A 22,021-nucleotide genomic window follows, 5' to 3' on the forward strand; every position below is an offset into this window, starting at 1 on the left:
TTGCCGTTTGTGTGTGTTCCAAGCACTGAAACAGGGTATTGAGGTGCCTAAGAAAGTCACCAGATGTATTCAGCTATTACTGCTGCTTTCTTTAGCTAAGACATTCAAGGTAGGTTATTATAAGACAGTTACAGGGTACAAGAGAAGTCAAAAGTGCATGTCAGCTGGATCCTTACTTGCTACAACCATTTGATATGGCTTTATCAAAAAATAGATTGTTAACTTCTACAGAAGAGAGTCTAACAGCACAAAGCAATAAAAAACATGGTTTGTGTCAAAATAACTGAGAAACGGTTGATACAATTAAACTAGCCTGTATGTACATGTCTTACTGATACAGGATCATTGGCAATATTGTAACAGCTATAATACATTCTGTAAACATAGGTATAATACTTGTAGTTCTAAAAAAAAAATAAAAAAAAAGGCAATATTTACAGTTTTTGGTTAAATAATCTTCTGCGGCTTGCAGTATATATATCTATACTTCATTTTGACACTATAAATCACTTTGAATATAGGAAATTATAGCTTGTATAGATAGATTCATCCCAAAATGCATGGAGCCTAAACCTTTAACAGATACTTGAAATTTATGACTGCAAGTTTGAGTTCGTTATGCTGAATGACCAATTAGAATAAACGGTGTTATTTATAATAGAAAAAAAATGGTTCCATCTTGCAGCAGTTTTGTAAAGGAAATGAGCTGACACAATTGGCTAGGTAAGTACTAGTAAAAACAATATGTAGGAACGGTAAGGCAACAAGCTAGATTCAAAGCAGCACTAATGTACACCCCTAATTTTAACTATATACAGGGATGTGTATAAACATATATACATAGTATGTAAACACACATATATGCAACCCCCGCCAGTGTGAGGTGGCTACAGTGACACAAGCTGCTTGACACGTTTTCACTGTACGGGGTAAAATGAAGTGCAACACAGAAAGCTTCCCTTAACATAAAAAAATGAAGTGTGCAAATTTTCTTCTTCTCTACACATAATAAAAATACCACTCTATTAGGTTACCATACAGCTATACAAAAGACCTCCTTTTTGTGTTTGTAAAACACAACAGATGTACAGTATACCTTATCTTTCCAAAACCATCTAAAAGGCACTAAGGGTAGGAATGACAAGTAACAAAAACATGAAATGAAGTGGGGACAAGCTCTCTTCAGTCCGGTCGAAAAATTGGATACTTTGGTAAGAATTCTATTAATATGACCTGAAAAAAAAAAAAAAAAGTTTACATCAACAAATATGTCTACAAAATAGGGAATATGAAAAGAACTTTGACAATGTAAACACTTTATATAACCATGCCTTTTTAAGCTCTAGTGACCACTTTCTAACGGGAGCTCCTGAGTATTGGGACATTAACATTCATCAACAGCAGGTTACACTGGCCATAGACATTAGATTTTCCTACACTTTCTAGTCATTTTTATTGAATGAAGCAATGGTATAATGTAATTATGAAGCTCCCGAATGATGAAAGGGGAATGATACAGCTGCCTGGCCAAACGTTATAACTTTTGCACTTCTAGAAATACCTGATATATGTCTGCTAGGTTCTGCCTAGCAAACCAAAAGTTAGATAATACACTGGAAGATATTTGTCTAGTAAATACTACAAAAAAAAAAAAAAAAAACACAGCTTAGTTTGGATGCAGAGACAGAAATCCATAAACCAGCAATATTCATGTATTTGTATTCTCTAAAAGATAAAAAAAAATAGTAGTGGCGCTTCCCACTTGTGAAATTAAACTGTCCAATCTTTATTTCATGTCTTTAAAAGCAGCAGGTTAAATGAGATACAGAGAGAGCTGCACGGCAATTATCTGGGCCAGTGTTTCCCAACCAGGGCGCCTCCAGCTGTTGCAAAACTACAACTCCCAGCATGCTTCAACTGTCCGGGCATGCGGGGAGTTGTAGTTTTGCAACAGCCGGTGGCGTGCTGGTTGGGAAACATTGATCTGGGCCTTTTTATTCTATTCTTGCTGTAAGGAAACAGATCTTAACATGCACTAGGTTCCTACTGAGCCTGATCACTGAGGTCAATTTGAACACAAGGCTAAAGATGCCAAAAAACACAGTGGCAAGCTCCAGAACCCTCCCCCCTCCCCCCCCCCCCCCAAACTCAGCCCCTGCACATTTCTGTGTGATTGGCTAACCATCTAATGTTTTAGGTGGCCTCTGGATTCCTTAAAGGATAACTTCTAATACCCAATTTATTTGTCCTTGAAGAAATTGAAGCAGCAAGCCATCACTAGGGATCTGACAGTGGCTTACCGTGAACCACCCCCTTCATTCATCACCGTGAACCACCCCCTTCATTCATCACCGTGAACCACCCCCTTCATTCTTCACCGTGAACCACCCCCTTCATTCTTCACCAAGAACCACCCCCTTCATTCTTCACCAAGAACCACCCCCTTCATTCTTTACCAAGAACCCCCCCCCCTTCATTCTTTACCAAGAACCACCCCCTTCATTCTTTACCAAGAACCCCCCCCTTCATTCTTTACCAAGAACCACCCCCTTCATTCTTTACCAAGAACCACCCCCTTCATTCTTTACCAAGAACCACCCCCTTCATTCTTTACCAAGAACCACCCCCTTCATTCTTTACCAAGAACCACCCCCTTCATTCTTTACCAAGAACCACCCCCTTCATTCTTTACCAAGAACCACCCCCTTCATTCTTTACCAAGAACCACCCCCTTCATTCTTTACCAAGAACCACCCCCTTCATTCTTTACCAAGAACCACCCCCTTCATTCTTTACCAAGAACCACCCCCTTCATTCTTTACCAAGAACCACCCCTTCATGCTATACCATGAACCACCCCATTCATGCTTTAGCATGAACCACCCCTTCATTCTTAACGCATAAGTTCATGTGTATAGGAGAAAATAAGAAAGATAACCGTCGGCCAAACACAGGTTTAAGACCACCTCTAAGGTACATAAAGTCCCAGTTTTGGAGGTACTCCAGAGTTCAATGTCCCAAATTTTTCAATCTGCCCAAAACAAAAAACACAGGCAAATTTATACAGCTTTGGTTTCAGGCCGTTTGATAAATCTGGGCCTTTGTGTTTAAACTTTTAATAGATGACATGAAGGCGACTATCTATTTCTACTGGCTAATAATATAATACTCACATATTCCATCATATTGTTTGATTCACATTTCCTTCGGCTCAGTTTCCAGTGCAAACCGAGCTAAGAGAGAAAAATAAGTTAAATCACAACATTGGAACTGGTTTCAACTGTATTTTGCATTTCACATTGATCACTTACTTTGTGGTATAACCGGTTGTTCTCCCAATCCAACAATTTGTAAATAGATCTTCTTGTCTAGCAAAACAACGACAAACTGATTATAAAAAATAAGTAAAAAAGAAATGATGTGACTTGTGTCAGATGCATTGCTACATCTTTAACTTCTTTAAGTTCTTAACCACAAATCATAAGCTACATTCTACAACTAATAAAATGCTTATTAACTAAAAGGCATGGCACATTTCATCTCATACAACTGAATGGTGTGCAACCACTGTAACCTCCACCGTCTCTAAGTGTTTATTACTCACCCTTTTGTTCAGGCATATAACAGGCCACAAACTTAAGCCTAATGTACAACAGCAGCAAATACAGCCACATAGCAGCCACTTCACATTGAGAGGGAGATTCTTCCTTAAGCATGTATTCAAGCGTCCCATTGTGATTTTAAACTCTTCAGGGGCGACCTGCAGAAAAACACCAGTGTGTAACCAGGTAAATTTCATATTTAAAAAAAATAAAACACACACACACACACACACACACACGGGGGAGATTTATCAAAACCTGTCCAGAGGAAAGCTGCTTAGTTGCCCATAGCAACCAATCAGATCGCTGATTTCATTTTTGAAAAGGCCTCTGCTAAATAAAAGAAGCAATCTGATTGGTTGCTACAGGCAACTGAACAACTTTTTCTCTGGGCAGGTTTTGATAAATCTCCCTAATTTGGGTCCATGGTAGTTCTTCTGTATGTCAAACAAAAACTTTGAAAATATCCATATTTGGTATATCTAACCATTTGTAAATATTATGTTAAAGGGGTACTCTGGTGGAGCTTTTTTTTTTTTTTTTTTTTTTTTTTTATCAACTGGTGCCAGAAAGTTAAACAGATTTGTAAATTACTTTTATTAAAAAAAAAAAAAATCCTTCTATCCTTCTAGTACTTATTAGCTGCTGAATACTACAGAGGAAATTCTTTTTTTAGAACACAGAGCTCTCTCCTGACATCTCTGTCTATTTTAAGAACAGTCCACAGTAGGAGAAAATCCCCATAGCAAACATATGCTGTTCTGGACAGTTCCTAAAATGGACATAGATGTCAGCAGAGAGCACTGTGCTTGTGATGTCAGCAGAGAGCTCTGTGTTCCAAAAAGAAAAGAAGTTCCTCTGCAGTATTCAGCAGCTAATAAGTACTGGAAGGATTAAGATTTTTTAATAGAAGTAATTCAAAAAACTAACTTTCCGGCACCAGTTGATCTAAAGAAAAAAAAAATATATATAAAAAAGTTTTCAGTCGGAGTACCCCTTTAAAGAACAAAAGAAATATGCATGGAAAAAACCTGTTATGTCAAAATTATGTGCACTGAGGACAAGCAGGACTCTGTGCACCGAGGCTCTGTGACATGCCTCCGGCTCACACAGAAGGATTATTGACAATTCAGGACCCTGCACAGAGCCCTGCTTGTCCTACCCTCACTTCCTGTATTTGGTCTCCTCACAGAGACACAGGCAGTAGCTGCAGGGACCGCCTTTTTTTCACCAAAAAATAAACACATTTTTTAACCAATGTATATTAAAAATATACATATAATGGTATTATATACATTATAAATAACCAGTTTGGTGACATGGATGTAGTAAATAGTTTACAGCTCACGCCTGCCAACTGGGAGTAAATCATCATATCTATGGAAACCTTTAGGGTATGTCCACATGGTGGAATGTCCGTGTGGAATCCAGCCGGACTATTCCGCAAAGACATTCCACTGCAGCAGAGTCCAGTTGATTTCAATGGGATTCTGCTGCACAAAATTTCCAATCCCGATGTCCACAAATATACTTGTCTATTCTTTTGCCGATTTCTCTTGGAAATACACTGCTGTCTAAGACTATGCATTTATGAGCAATTCTAGCACCCGTCAGATTATTCAAATGTGCGGAATGTCTGTGCGGAGTGTTTTCCTAGTGGACATTCCGCACATTTTACGCCGTGTAAACCCGGCCTTAGAAAACCAAATCTCTGCAAACAAAACACTGGGTGAAAAAAAAGAGGGTCTGTTCAAAGAGGAGTAGGGGAGTTTAAGGTTTCTACATTTTAAGAAGAAGAAGATAAGAGGTTTCATTTTGGATGTACTTGTCTACAATGAAAAGCAGCATTATTTCCTTGAGGCGTTTTTTTTTTTTTTTTTAAGGGGGCCATAACATTTTATGGCAGGATACAACCAGGGCAACAAACAAGAGAAAACTAACCAAAACCCAGCAGGCTTAAGATGGCCTCAAAAAAGCCAAGAGTGGCTATTATGACCCTATCAATCACCTGCATCTTAGCTGACAACACCAGGGAAACTTTTTATGACTTCTGAACGGCAAGCTTATCTCTATCCATACAATGCGTTATTGTTGAAGGCATTAGAACAGGAAACTGCTGTGTCTTCCCCTAAGGCCCAAGCACTCGCTTCCATGTCACCTTAAGGATGTACAGGCTATGAAGCCAAACATTTGCAGGTAGAGCTCTGTATAGGCATGCAAAGTAGCTCTTCTCTAAAAGGAATGGAGCAATGGAAAACTTCCTACACAAGCTGTGGTCTCTGTAAGGGAAAACAATATATCCTGTGTTCCTCTGTACAGGATGGATCAGGAGGCAAGTGCAGGGGTATTGCTGGGCTGTAGTGATCAAAACACTTACCAAGAAGAGCAGAGTTAGATCAACGCATAACAGTGGTCCTCAAATAGGGATCCTCCAGCTATTGCAAAACTACAACACCCAGCATGTCCGGACAGCCTTTGGCTGTCCGGGCATGCTGGGTGTTGTAGTTTTGCAACAGCTGGTGGCTCCCTGTTTGGGAAACACTGGCTTAACAATTCAAACTTCAGTTTATTCTAGTGTTTTATTATGACAGTAATCATTGTTGACAGAAGACAATCTTTTTGTTAAAAAGGTACCCAATGATGCACTGACTAAAGGTTGTCTTGTTGGGGACCTCCCCTATTTACTCACAATACCTTAAAGGGGTACTCCGGTGAAAACCTTTTTTCTTTTAAATCAACTGGTGGCAGAAAGTTAAACATATTTGTAAATTACTTCTATTAAAAAAAATCTTAATCCTTCCTTCACTTATTAGCTGCTGAATACTACAGAGGAAATTCTTTTCTTTTGGGAATGCTCTCTGATGACATCACGAGCACACTTCTCTCTGCTGACGTTATTATAATAATAATTATAATGCTTTATTTATTGTTGTCCTTAGTGGGATTTAAACCCAAGTCCCCAGCACTGCAAGGCAGCAGTGCTAACCACTGAGCCACAATACTGCCCTCAGCATACATCTGCTCTGCATGGTTGCTAAAATGGACAGAGATGTCAGCAGAGAGCACTGTGCTCGTGATGTCATCAGTGTTCCAAAAAGAAAGGAATTTCCTCTGTAGCATTCAGCAGCTAATAAGTACTGGAAGGATTAAGATTTTTTTTAATAGAAGTAATTTACAAATATGTTGAACTTTCTGCCACCAGTTGATTTAAAAGAAAAAAGGTTTTCACCGGAGTACCCCTTTAACATATGGATATGTAGTAATTTGTTTTTTTTTCTATGTTTGAGGTGCAGTAAATAAAATAAAAAATTACAATAATAATGACACTACACGCTGGCCTGGCATATGCCAAAAGCACATTATGGATGCTTTCCTGTCCCATATCATATCCCTATGAAAACCTTCATATCAAACACATTTACATACTGAGATATAAGCGGAGGCTAACCAACTGGTTTCAGAAACCTAAAAGCAAACAAATTATAAAGCAAAGAATTTCAAATGTACATCCACCGATGGCTCCAGCGGCACGATACGTGTTTAAATTCAGGCCAACTTAAGAGCTCAAGACTTGTGCGTGGCTTAAGTGATTTAGGATACGGATTGACCATAGGTCCCATAAATTAGCACGGGATTTCCAGTAAATTTCCATCCTGATCACGAAAGCCTTGCGCAAGTCACGCATTCTTAATGGCACAAATCTGCTGCGATCGTGAGATATGCGCTTTAGGGTATGTTGACACTACGGATTATGAACGGAATCTCTGCTCGCATAATTCCACGAGTGGAGATTCCATTCTGGCAATACTTCGGCTGTAGGACCGCGCAGCACTGCGCCGTCACCATTGACGGCTATGCAGTGTTTGCGGACTTCCGCGCAAAAAATGTTCTTTCTTTGCGCCGAACAATTTAAGCGGCGGAGCTGTCCGCCGCTGAAATTCTGCAGTGTGAACGGGTCTCGCGGAAACCCTTTCACACTGATGTTTAGGTTCACAGCACGTAATTCCGTTCTCGGAATTCCACAGGAATTACGTAGTGTGAACATACCCTTAATCCGCAGGAGACCGATCCAACCATTTCTCTGCATTGTAGTCTATGTGAAATAATATAAACGATGCTAAAGGTCACATTTCCGAGCAAAACCAATGGTCAATGATTTCAATTTATAACCTGCCCCTAAGGAAAACCATGATGGGCTGTTGCAGTTATAAATTACATTAAAATGACCCTAAAATGCAGCAATAAATGGCACTAACATTACATTACTGGCGGAACAATTTTTAGTTCACAACTATCTCTTCGATCGTTGCCATTCCTAAACTCTCAAATCTACCCTGAATGCAGTGGTCAGGCTCATCCTTCTGCCCTTACCCTACCTGTGTCACTACACTGGTTTCCCATTTACCACAGAATACAATATAAAAGTTGTGGAATAAACTTGGGAGAGAGGATAAGTTATAGATCAAGAGTGGTTTAATCTCTGGGGCCCCTAGTGATCTCCTGTATGGGGCCGCGGCAGTCTGCAGGAAGTACCGTGCCGTCCCTAGCAGGAAGCAGTGGCAGACACGCTCCTCCATGAATCTCTACTGGAGATCGCTAGGGGCCCCAGAGGTTGGGCCCCCCACAATCTATAACTTATCCCCTTAGGATAGGGGATAAGTTATATTCCACTACAAATCTCCTCTCGAAGACTAACTTAGATGATGATCCAAACTTGACATCCACTTCTCAAAGACTTTTCTTGAACTGCACCTGTAGATGGAACATGGTACCCAGTCAACCATGTTAATTCTGAACAGTGTTTTAGGGAGCTCTTCTCCATTACCCTCTCCCCTTTATCTGTGATTATCCTTTAGAATCTGATCCCTTCATTCAACATAATCCCTCACTCTCCTAGCAGCCAAAAGCAAGGTTATACTGAGTCTTTTAGAATGTATCATCAATGGGAATAGGTGCTGCTTTTCACACTGAGTTTAGGCGCTTCCCTCCACTGCCTAGGGCACAATAATAATTTGCAGGAACAAAGGACGTTATATTTATTATAAAAGTGTATCATATCAAGCCCCGGGGCTTATCCAAGACATTTAAGGCAAATCCTCATTTACCCTCATTTCTGCTATGTATTTCAAGTGTGTATTTCCCCCCCTGGAACACAGCCTATGGCATTTCATATCTGTACAGATACTGGCGGGGTAACTGACTCAGACTTCTAAGAATGTGACACATTACGAGCAGCACTGTGCAAGATATTCATTATAGCCGACCACTATTTGTCCTGATCCCTCAGCCGGGACAATTTTTTTCAATGGGGAAATGAAAGAAAGTTTTTATTCAGGGAAAATGAAAGTATTAAGCAGCTAAAACTCACCATGTCTGATCCTTCTCAGATGATGCTGTTGGAAAATTGGGAGGCTCACTTTTTGAGAAACCATTTGAGAAACCTTGGCGTTGGTGTGCGGGCTCAAGTGTGTCCTTCATATAAGGATATACTGGCTAATGTCTCAATTTTACATCAGTTTTGAGGGTTAGCTGATGTCATTGTTTACATCTACTACAGTAGTGAAACCACATTGTGATCCATAGGTGCAGGTCCTCCACTCCAACCTAGGTGCACAACTGCACTTGGGGTTGGGCACCTTGTATCACCTCAGATCACATCAATGTAAGTGGAGGCTCACTTAGACAGGTATTGGGTATTAACTAGGGATGTCCCGATACCATTTTTTTAAGACCGAGTACAAGTACCGATACTTTAATTCTAGTACTCGCCGATACCAAGTACGAGTACTTCTATTTTAAAGGGAATCTGACAGCAGGGTGACCCGGTTTCTGGCGCTGTTTACTGAATGATATGTGGGTCCTTGTTGTGTACAATGGAGGCGGCTGCTGTACTATGAGCCACGATTTCTCTCTTCTCCATTGGGCACAACAGGGAATTTGCATTGGTAGCGAGACCGATGACCACATGGTGAGTAGCGGTAGAAACCGGGTCACCTGACCTATCTACTTATATATTCAAGTTAGTGCAGGTGACTCTGCTGTAATATTGTCTTTAATAGTAGGTAGTAGCCCCTTACAGACATTAGCAGCAGCACCCCCCCCCCCCCCCGACTGCAGGCCCCCCCCTGTAGACAACAGCTCCCCTGTAGACAACAGCCCCCCCTGTTTAGACATTAGCAGCATCAGGGCCCCCCTTTAGACATTAGCAGCATCAGGGCCCCCCTTTAGACATTAGCAGCATCAGGGCCCCCCTTTAGACATTAGCAGCATCAGGGCCCCCCTTTAGACATTAGCAGCATCAGGGCCCCCCTTTAGACATTAGCAGCATCAGGGCCCCCCTTTAGACATTAGCAGCAGCACACAGCTCACCTGCGGCTGTCCTCTGTCGGGTGCTACCGCTCCACTGCCCCGTTCTTCCGTCCTCCCGGTCCGCATCATGGCGTCCTATGCAGGAACATGCGACATATACGTCACTCCGCTTCCTCCGTAGCGTTACGCTGGGCGCAGGGGAGGAGGCGGAGTGACGTTGTGTCACATGCTCCTCCATGGAAGACTATGAAGCGGACGGGAGGACAGGAGAACGGGGCAGCGGAGCGGCAGCAGGTATCGGACATGGTATCGGGGACATTAAAAGAGTCCCCGATACCATGTAAATGGGTAGTATCGGCCCCGATACCGATACTAGTATTGGGACATCCCTAGTATTTACTACCGTTTCCATAAAAGCTAGTTGGACCATTGTACAAAACAAGCACTATTGCCCTGTCTCATGAGACTGTAAGCACAGGCACTCTTTGCCTGAATTATTCATTTTGATACTTTAACTATGATTTACTATGTAAAGGGTCATCTTAATCCTAGAGGAAAGAAATGTTAGAAAGCGGAGCTGATAAACTTTTGTTCATTCACAATATATTGAACCTATCAACTCCACTGCACAAATGATACAACCATTTATAATGAACACTTACCTTTCCTGTTAAGATAGAGGGGAATTCTGCATCAAACTTGTTGCTTAAACCAAATCTACAGGAAAAAAAAAAAAAAGATACAAGTTTTGACCAGTTAAAACTTGTCATATACATCAGTTATTCCACTGTGGTCGTGACAGAAAAGAAATCCAAAAAGAAAATACATTTCCTCTGTAGTATACAGCTGCTAATACGTACTGATAAGATTAAAGGGGTACTCCGGTGGGAATTTTTTTTTATTTTTTTTTTAATCAACTGTTGCCAGAAAGTTAAACAGATTTGTAAATTACTTCTATTAAAAAAACTTAATCCTTCCAGTACTTATTAGCTGCTGAATACTACAGAGGAAATTATTTTCTTTTTGGAACACAGTGCTGTCTGCTGACATGACCACAGTGCTCTCTGCTGACATCTCTGCTCAGTTTAGGAACTGTCCAGAGCAGCATATGTTTGCTATGGGGATTTTCTCCTACTCTGGACAGTTCTTAAAATGGACAGAGATGTCAGCAGAGAGCACTGTGGTCATGATTCAGCAGAGAGCTCTGTGTTCCAAAAAGAAAAGAATTTCCTCTGTAGTATTCATCAGCTAATAAGTACTGGAAGGATTAAGATTTTTTTAATAGAAGTAATTTACAAATTTGTTTACCTTTCTGGCACCAGTTGATTTAAAACATTTTTTTTTCCAGTAGAGAACCCCTTTAATGCAATCTAGCAATAAAATACCTGGCCATAGTGCATTTACCTCCTTCTGTGTGTTCCATTATCAATGACTTTGTGATCAGACAAAAAGGGGGAGATTTATCAAAACGTGTAGAGCAAGAGGAGTTGCAGTTGCCCATAGCAACTAGATTGAGTCTAATTTTTCTGAGGTCTTTTTAAAAATGAAAGCAATCTAATTGGTTGCTATGGGCAACCGCGCCACTCTTCCTCAACACAGGTTTTGATAAATCTTCCCTAATGTCTACACAATAGACACATCTGACCATTAGTAGTGGCAACTGGATTGTTTCCTATTTAATCTACTAGTTAGCTCATGGCTATGCTGTTCAGTTATACCAGTGGTGTCCAACCTGCGGACCTCCAGATTTAGCAAAACTACAACTTCCAGCATGCCCGGACAGCCAACGGCTGTCCGGGCATGCTGGGAGTTGTAGATTTGAAACATCTGGAGGGCCGCAGTTTGGACACCACTGAGTTATACTGTAATGGAAACCCAGTAGAGGTCATTGGATCTCCACTGCTTAACCCCTTAAGGACTCAGCCCATTTGGGCCTTAAAGGGGTACTCCAGTGAAAACCTTTTTTTCTTTTAAATCAACTGGTGGCAGAAAGTTAAACATATTTGTAAATTACTTCTATTAAAAAAATCTTAATCCTTCCAGTACTTATTAGCTGCTGAATGCTACAGAGGAAATTCCTTTCTTTTTGGAACACTGATGACATCACGAGCACAGTGCTCTCTGCTGACATCTCTGTCCATTTTAGCAACCATGCAGAGCAGATGTATACTAAGGGCAGCATGGTGGCTCAGTGGTTAGCACTGCTGCCTTGCAGTGCTGGGGACTTGGGTTCAAATCCCACTAAGGAAAACAATAAATATATAAAGACTTATTATTATTATTATTATTATAATAACGTCAGCAGAGAGCACTGTGCTCATGATGTCATCAGAGAGCATTCCAAAAAGAATTTCCTCTGTAGTATTCAGCAGCTAAAAAGTACAGGAAGGATTAAGATTTTTTAATAGAAGTAATTTACAAATCTGTGCATGAGAAAAAGAAAAGTCGCCACTTACCGGATTTCCAATTCTCGGGGGAGACGACGGATGGTACAAGGGGGGTACCACAGAGAGGCAGCCTCTCTGTGGTACCCCCCCTTGTACCATTCGTCATCTCCCCGAGAATTGTACTACGGCTGTGAGAAATGTGCAATAAAATCTGCTGAATTGGAAATCCGGTGAGTGACGACTTTTCTTTGTTTTCTCATGCACTGATGTTATATTCTACGTGAGTCCGAGCACCACCGTATCCTCATTCCGCTACAGCGACTTAGTGTCCACCCGCCTTCAGGTACAGAAGCCAGCAGTGCCGAACTACTCATCTATACGCTAATTTACAAATCTGTTTAACTTTCTGGAGCCAGTTGATTTAAAAGAAAAAAGGTTTTCACCGGAGTACCCCTTTAAGGAATTTTTTACGTTTTCGTTTTTTTCCTCCTCGCCTTCATAAAATCATAACTGTTTTATATTTTCATCCACAGACTAGTATGAGGGCTTGTTTTTTGCGCGACCAGTTGTCCTTTGTAATGCCATCACTCACTTTACCATAAAATGTATGGCGCAACCAAAAAAATACTAATTGTGTGGGGAAATAAAAAAGAAAACCGCAATTTTGAAAGGTTTCGTTTTCACGCCGTATAATTTACGGTAAAAATGACGTGTTATTTATTCTTTGGGTCAATACGATTAAAATGATACCCATGATAACATACTTTTCTATTACTGTTGTGCTAAAAAAAAAAAAAAAAAAAAAAAAAAAAAAAATCGCAAACTGTTTAACATCCCCCTATTTTGAAGACCTATAACTTTCATTTTTTTGTATAAGCAGCGGTATGAGGGCTCATTTTTTGCACCGTGATCTGTACTTTTTATTGATACCATATTTGCTTATATAAAATTTTTTTTTTTTTATAAACTTTTGTGGGTGTAAAATGTTATAAAAAAGCAGCTATTTTGAACTTTATTTTTTTACGTTCATGCCGTTCACCGTACGGTATCATTAACATTTTATTTTAATAGTTGGGATATTTACGCACGCGGCGATACCAAATATGTATATAAAATATATAATTTTTTATTTATTTTTTAACACTTTGTGGGGGCGAAATAGGGAAAATGGGACAATTTACGTTTTTATTTGGGGAGGGGGTTTTTCACATTTTTTTTTTTTACTTTTATACTTTATAGTCCCCATAGGGGACTATTTATAGCAATCATTCGATTGCTAATACTGTTCAGTGCTATGTATAGGACATAGCACTATTCAGTATTATCGGTCATCTTCTGCTCTGATCTGCTCGATCACAGACCAGAGCAGAAGACCCCGGGAGACGGCCGGAGCCAGGTGAGGGGACCTCCGGCTGCCATGCTGGATGATCCGATCATCCATTCAAAGTACCGCGATGCTGCAGATGCCGTGATCTGTATTGATCACGGCATCTGAGTGGTTAATGGCAGACATCCGCGCAATCGAGGATGTCCGCCATTATGGATGGGTCCCTGACTGCTATCAACTGGTGCCAGAAAGTTAAACAGATGTGTAAATTACTTCTATTAAAAAAATCTTAATCCTTCCACTACTTATTAGCTGCAGAATACTACAGAAGAAAATCTTTTATTTTTGGAACACAGAGCTCTCTGCTGACATCACGAGCACAGTGCTCTCTGCTGACATCTCTGTCCATTTTAAGAACTGTCCAGAGTAGGAGAAAATCCCCATAGCAAACAAATGCTGTTCTGGACAATTCCTAAAATGGACAGAGATGTCAGCAAAGAGCCGTGTTCCAAAAATAAAATAATTTCCTCTGTAGTATTCAGCAGCTGATAAGTACTGGAAGGATTAAGATTTTTTAATAGAAGTAATTTACCAATATGTTTAACGTTCTGCCACCAGTTGATTTAAAAGAAAAAAGGTTTTCACTGGAGTACCCCTTTAACCCCTTAAGGACGCAGGACGTAAATGTACGTCCTGGTGAGGTGGTACTTAACGTACCAGGACGTACATTTACATCCTATGCATAACCGCGGGCATCGGAGCGATGCCCGTGTCATGCGCGGCTGATCCCGGCTGCTGATCGCAGCCAGGGACCCGCCGGCAATGGCCGACGCCCGCGATCTCGCGGGCGTCCGCCATTAACCCCTCAGGTGCCGGGATCAATACAGATCCCGGCATCTGCGGCAGTTTGCGATTTGAATGAATGATCGGATCGCCCGCAGCGCTGCTGCGGGGATCCGATCATTCAGAACGCCGCACGGAGGTCCCCTCTCCTTCCTCCGTGCGGCTCCCGGCGTCTCCTGCTCTGGTCTGTGATCGAGCAGACCAGAGCAGGAGATGACCAATAATACTGATCTGTTCTATGTCCTATACATAGAACAGATCAGTATTAGCAATCATGGTATTGCTATGAATAGTCCCCTATGGGGACTATTCAAGTGTAAAAAAAAAAATGTAAAAAAATGTAAAAGTAAAAAAAAAAGTGAAAAATCCCTTCCCCCAATAAAAAATTAAAATGTCCGTTTTTTCCTATTTTACCCCCAAAAAGCGTAATTTTTTTTTTTATAGACATATTTGGTATCGCCGCGTGCGGAAATGTCTGAACTATTAAAATAAAATGTTAATGATCCCGTACGGTGAACGGCGTGAACGAAAAAAAAGTCCAAAATTCCTACTTTTGTAATGCATTTTATTAAAAAAAAAATTATAAAAAATGTATTAAAAGTTTTTCATATGCAAATGTAGTATAAAAAAAAAGTACAGATCATGGCGCAAAAAATGAGCCCCCATACCGCCGCTTATACGGAAAAATAAAAAAGTTAGAGGTCATCAAAATAAAGGGATTATAAACGTACTAATTTGGTTAAAAAGTTTGTGATTCTTTTTAAGCACAACAATAATAGAAAAGTATGTAATAATGGGTATCATTTTAATCGTATTGACCCTCAGAATAAAGAACACGTCATTTTTACCATAAATTGTACGGCGTGAAAACGAAACCTTTCAAAATTAGCAAAATTGCGTTTTTCGTTTTAATTTCCCCACAAAAATAGTGATTTTTGGTTGCGCCATACATTTTATGATATAATGAGTGATGTCATTACAAAGGACAACTGGTCGCGCAAAAAACAAGCCATCATACTAGTCTGTGGATGAAAATATAAAAGAGTTATGATTTTTAGAAGGCGAGGAGGAAAAAATGAAAACGTAAAAATTTAATTGTCTGAGTCCTTAAAGGACAACTGTAGTGGTCAAAAATCCCTGCCCAAATGTTCCCCAAACAAAAGTTATACAATTCAGTCAATTAGTCCTATTTACCTATATGCAGCCGTTTCTGAGATATTAGAGTTGCCAGCATAGCCCAGTAGTCCTGCGTCCGTCCCCTATTCATTACATTGCAGCCGCCATCTTGGGGACGGAGATCTCTTCCTCCCAGCAGTGTTTGTGCTCCCCCTAGCCTCTGTCAGCTCCTCCCTCTTATGCATATGCATGAGCGGGTGCTTTCTGAGGCAGCCATAGGCTCATCCTCAGAAACGCCCCTATCTGTAAGATTCAAGCAGGGGGAGAATGAGGACGTCCACAGCTCCTCCCCCCTCCCCTGCTCTGTCTACACAGGACCTCACTTATCACCGGGAGGATTCAAGTTTTCATGGGGGAAACACAGAGCAAACCACAGAGCAGGGAGGGGAGGACGTGTGTGTGAAGGAGACATATTACACTGCACGGGCTGGTGGTGTATAGACTACAGGGAATAAATATCATACTGATTCTGTGTGTGAGAGGGGGGGAGGGGGACTACTGAATGACCCATGCTGGGAGTTGTAGACCCTGTTATGTGTGTGTGTTTGCCAGTGTTTCCCAACCAGGGAATGCTGGGAGTAGTAGTTTTGCAACATCTGGAGGCACCCTGGTTGGGAAACACTGGTGTATGAACTACAACTCCCAGGAGACTACAGAGATACAATAGAGGTGTTGGTGAACTACAACTCCCAGGAGACTACAGAGGTACAATATAGGTGTTGGTGAACTACAACTCCCAGGAGACTACAGAGATACAATAGAGGTGTTGGTGAACTACAACTCCCAGGAGACTACAGAGATACAATAGAGGTGTTGGTGAACTACAACCCCCAGGAGACTACAGAGATACAATAGAGGTGTTGGTGAACTACAACCCCCAGGAGACTACTGATACAGTAGAGGTGTTGGTGAACTACAACACCCAGGAGACTACAGAGATACAATAGAGGTGTTGGTGAACTACAACTCCCAGGAGTCTCCTGATACAATAGAGGTGTTGGTGAACTACAACCCCCAGGAGACTACAGAGATACAATAGAGGTGTTGGTGAACTACAACTCCCAGGAGACTACAGAGATACAATAGAGGTGTTGGTGAACTACAACTCCCAGGAGACTACAGAGATACAATTGAGGTGTTGGTGAACTACAACTCCCAGGAGACTACAGAGATACAATAGAGGTGTTGGTGAACTACAACTCCCAGGAGACTACAGAGATACAATAGAGGTGTTGGTGAACTACAACTCCCAGGAGACTACAGAGATACAATAGAGGTGTTGGTGAACTACAACTCCCAGGAGACTACAGAGATACAATAGAGGTGTTGGTGAACTACAACTCCCAGGAGACTACAGAGATACAATTGAGGTGTTGGTGAACTACAACTCCCAGGAGACTCCTGATACAATAGAGGTGTTGGTGAACTACAACACCCAGGAGACTACAGAGATACAATAGAGGTGTTGGTGAACTACAACTCCTTTATACACTCAAACAGCAGAAAGCTGACAGGGCATGCTGGGATTTGTAGTCTTGCAACAGCTGGAGGCACCACTGGAATTCCCAGCATGCCCGAACAGCATATAAAATAACTGGGCATGCTTGGAGTTGTAGTTGTGAAAAAGATGGAGGGACCCCTATCAGGACAGTTTTATAGACAAACAATTATGTTTTTACCATTTTTACTTTCACTCTCCACTCTCCAGTGCCCACACTACAGTGAGCACGGAGGCAGCTGCTTCATCACTGGACAGGAGCAGCATGGGGAGGGGGAGATGAGCAGAAGGGGAGGGTGTATGCATAGGGGAGGGAGATGTGGGCGTTACAATATAATAATTTGCTCGGGGGGGATAGAACAGGGGGAGGGAGGGCAGCAGCTTACAGGAAGTAAGCACAAGGCATGATGGGAGATGTAGTTTTATTTTCACTTCTCCTCCGTAATTCGTGTGCTGATAACGGGAGAAAGACTGGGCCAATTTTGATGGGGGAGACATCGTTGGAAAGGTCTTTCAAAGACCTATTAAATGAGGTAAAAAAAAGTTTTTTTGCCCAGCACTGCAGATGTCCATTAAGGCCAAAATGGGCTGAGTCCTTAAGGGGTTAAAGGCAACATGGGTTTAGAGACTTTGGGGTATGTCAAAAGTGTTTGTATACAGAAGGCAAGTTACAGCTGCCTTATATTCCAGTCATGCCCATCCTAGATCAGAGAGTCTCTCAGCATTCTGGGAATACACAGGGTGGCAGAGGGTACTGCAGTACAGATCAGACAAGCCTTTTAGGAAGGTGACAAGTTAAAAAATAATCAGCAGAATTGTAAATGCAGATCTGAGCTATAATAAAAAGCATCACTGAAGACCTGTGCAATTCATGATATATATAGATATTATAGGCTCTCTGGAAATAGAAGCAGACAGCCATCAATGTGTGATCAATGGGTGTCTGCGCATCAGAAACAAGGGGCTCTGGCACTGTAAGGGTGCGTTCACACTGGACAATTGAAGCTGAATCTCCGACCGCGGAGATTCAGCCTGGCAGCAGCTGCCGAAACACTTTGGCAGTAGGACCGCGCAGCCCTGCGCCATCACCATGGACGGTTATGTAGAGCTGGGCATAGCATGTTCATTCTTAGCACGGAATGATTTCGGCGGCATAATTGTCTGCTGAAATTTGCTTAGTGTGAACAGGTCTCATGGAAGACCCATTCACACTGATAAGGTTCACAGTACAGTGGGAACCTACCCTTAAGAGCACTGTGGTCATTTTTTCTATGTCTAAGGCCTCTGTTAGGAAACTCCGTTTGATCATTCTGTTAAAACGACAGGACTTTAGCATAGAAAAAATGACTGCAGGTCAGGAGGCATCAAACAGAAACCCGACGGACCCCAAAGTTAATTGTACCTGTAGGGATGCGTTGGTGTCCATTGTGACAGTCTGTACGGCAGCTCTAGAATGATGATGTGAACATAGCCTTAGCATGTTAGCCATGTTAGCCTTAGTGTGTCTAGCACGAAACACTCGATCATCATCTTTCTGAATTCTACATTGTGGTGTTCTTTTATATTCATTCACGAAATTGACAGTTACCAGCCCCCTTATCAATAGGGTACGTCCCCGGACCGTCTGATACTGTCAACTTCGACTAAAATAAAGGTAATTTATGTCTATAGGTTTGTATCACCATAATGATACCAAATGTATGGATGTTTAAAAGGGGTACTCCATTGGAATTTTTTTTTTCCTTCTAAAACTGGTGCCAGAAAGTTAAACAGATCTGTAAATTACTTCCATTTAAAAATCTGGATCCTTTCAGAACTTATTAGCAGCTGTATGCTACCGAGGAAATTCGTTTCTTTTTTAATTTCTTTTTTGTGTTGTCCACAGTGCTCTCTGCTGACACTTCTGTCCAGGTCAGGAACTGTCCAGAGCAGCATAGGTTTGCTATGGGGATTTTCTCCTGCTTGGCACAGTTCCTGATACGGGCATCAGGTGTCAGCAGAGAGCACTGTGGACAAGACACACACAAAAAAAAAAAAGAATAAAAAAAAAAAAAAATTCCTCTGTAGCATACAGCTGCTAAAAAGTACTAGTAGGGTCAAGATTTTTTTTAATAGAAGTAATTTACAAATCTGTTTAACTTTCTGGCAGCAGTTGATTTAGAAAAAATAAATAAATGTTTTCCACCGGAGTACCCCTTTAAATAACAGTTGGACTATGGACTACGGGTCTTTTCATTTTTGCACTTTTGTTTTTTCCTCCTCACCATTTAAAAACACAAACACTTTTAATTTTCCACCTACAGACCCATGAGGGATCGTATATATATATATTATATATATATATTTTTTTTTTTTTTGCACCACAAATTTTACTTTGTAATGATATGAAAACCCCCCACAACCACCCCTACCATTTTGGGGACTTCCGTTTCCACACAGTGCACTTTACCGTAAAAATTATACTTTATCTTTATTCTGTACAATTACAATGCCGACTTACGATATCGAAATATATATTGCTTTCATTTTGTTTTATTTCTTTTGAAAAAATGATGATTTTGTATGAAAATTAGTATGTTTAAAATGGTCTCTTCTGATCGCCATAACTTTCTCTCTTTTTATGTATACAGGGATGTGTGAGGGCTCATTTCTCAATGTCTTGATATGTAGGATTTATCATTTTTGTTTTAAAAGGTCTTTTTGATCAGTTTTTAAAAATTATTTTAGGTTATGAACAAAAATATGTATATGGCGTTGACTGTGTAGTTTAACGGGGTACTCCACCCCTAGACATCTTATCCCCTATCCAAAGGAAAGGGGGATAAGATGTCTGATCGCGGGGGTCCTGCCGCTGGGGACCCCCGCAATATAGCATGCGGCACCCACAGGTGGGTGCCGCATGCTATATTGCGGGAGTCCCCAGCGGCAGGACCCCCACGATCAGACATCTTATCCCCCATCCTTTGGATAGGGGATAAGATGTCTAGGGGTGGAGTACCCCTTTAATTAACCTAATATTCTTATAGTTCGGACATTAACGCTTGTTTACATTATTTTTTTCAATAGGAGAAGGGGGGCGATTATTAGGGAAACTTATTAGGGAAGGGGTTAATTCACATTTGTTAACCTTTATTTATTTTTTATTTTTGAATCCCCATAGGGGACTATTACTCTTCTGAATGCATATACTGTCCACTGCTGTTCCATAAAGCAGCATTGATCAGTGTTATTGGTGCTCTATTGTTCCAGCCTGTCATGGCCAACTCGAGCGCAGATCAGGCGACGAGGAGGCAGGTACCGAGCCCTCCCCGATCTCAGCTGATCGGGAAACCGCAGCCAGGATTCATTTTATTTACATTTTAGATTTTAAAGAGTTAATGCTGGTTCCCCAAGGCTGATAGTCGCCAGGACAATCCTGCTACTACGTGCTGGGAGTTGTAATTTGGCAACAGCTGGAGGCACAATGGTTGGTAAACACTGTTGTACAGCAAGCACTGTGTCAAACACAAAGGGGGAACACAAAGGGGGAGATTTATCAAAACCTGTCCAGAGAAAAAGATGCTGAGTTGCCCATAGAAACCAATCAGATTCATTCATTGATTTTTCAGAAATGAAAGAAACAATCTGATTGGTTGCTATGGGCAACTCAGCAACTTTTCCTCTAGACGGGTTTAGATAAATCTCCCCCAATGTGTCTAAAATGAAGAAACTCTCCTTGTTGCCTATTGTAACCAATCACAGCTTTCGTTTTTAAAGAGCTCTGCATGAAACAAAACCTGCATTGGTTTCTATAGGACACAATTTGTACATTAAACGACATAGGAGAGTCCAATCCCAGTGTTTTATGGAAAGATTCTGTTAGCCAATCAGAGAAATTCTTCCTTTTTCATATAGCTGTGGTAAAATAAAAGCGGAGCTGTGATTGGTTGGTGTTAAGGCATGATGGGAATTGTAGTTTTACCCCTGCTGTAGAGTGGCATGATGGGAAAGGCTATGACATAGGTGTCCTAGGTAATGGCAAAGAGCGGTATGTCTCCTTACACCAACATTACCCCCTCTCCATACAACAGATAGGGATTCCGAACAGAACGTGTGCGGTATCGCTCTGTCTGTGGCAGTGTTTACACACAGGCCTGCTCCACACATCAAACCTCCGTCTCTTACACGGTAATGTGTCCGGCTCCCCTCACCACCACAGGATCCGGCGCGTATCTAACCAGGTACTCCTCGTCCACCACCCGGCCGGTGCCCGTTTCCCGGTCCTCGCTCTCCTCCTCCTCTTCTTCATCTAACTCGTATATGGTATCAAAGTCCGCCATGTTGGGTAGCAAGACGCTCATGACGTCACCACAACACGGAGCGGGGGAGTGCGGCGGCATCACGTGACCCTAGCCGGCCAAGGGGGCGGGTCCGGGTCACATGGAGGGGAGCTGCGGCTGGTCGGTATTGTGTTATGGTTACAGCGTCGTTTATTTACACACAATAACATTTTGGGGAATTTTAATTCTGATTTTCAGAATTCCAATAGTTACCTTTAAGATGTCTTAAAGTGAACCTTTCAGGCCCCTCAGCACCCCACACAGCGGCCCCAGGACATGACAGGTGAGGAGAGCTGCTGACTGTACAGTTCTTCTATCTCACTGGGCTCCAAGCTCTGCAGCAAAACTACAACGCTGTGTGGGCATGCTGGGAGTTGTAGTATTGCACCATCAGGAGGTCCACTATTTTATCTGATGTGTTAGGTCACATTCCCATATGTCCAAGTGAATGTATGTGGCTGAAATCATTCCCACATGTGTTCCCCATTGGCCACAGATAATCATGGCAACATCCCACCACTATTGGTGAACACATGGGAGCATGGTTTCACTGCATACAG

The 22,021-nt window shown here is 41.5% G+C and overlaps 1 protein-coding gene across 1 annotated transcript; it reads right to left on the minus strand.

Annotated features, from left to right (window-relative positions):
• Positions 1 to 407: 407 nt before the first annotated feature.
• LOC130290549 (cysteine-rich hydrophobic domain-containing protein 2-like) lies at positions 408 to 21,500 on the minus strand. Its single transcript, XM_056538333.1, has 6 exons — positions 21,307 to 21,500; positions 10,574 to 10,628; positions 3,605 to 3,760; positions 3,312 to 3,368; positions 3,174 to 3,233; positions 408 to 1,233 (listed from the first exon to the last, which is right to left on the minus strand). Exons 1-6 carry the CDS (start codon positions 21,480 to 21,482, stop codon positions 1,183 to 1,185), a joined length of 555 nt encoding a protein of 184 aa, XP_056394308.1. The 5' UTR covers positions 21,483 to 21,500; the 3' UTR covers positions 408 to 1,182.
• Between the last annotated feature and the right edge of the window lie 521 nt (positions 21,501 to 22,021).

The sequence above is a fragment of the Hyla sarda genome, chromosome 9 (genome assembly GCF_029499605.1).
Source record: "Hyla sarda isolate aHylSar1 chromosome 9, aHylSar1.hap1, whole genome shotgun sequence".
NCBI lineage: Eukaryota > Metazoa > Chordata > Amphibia > Anura > Hylidae > Hyla > Hyla sarda.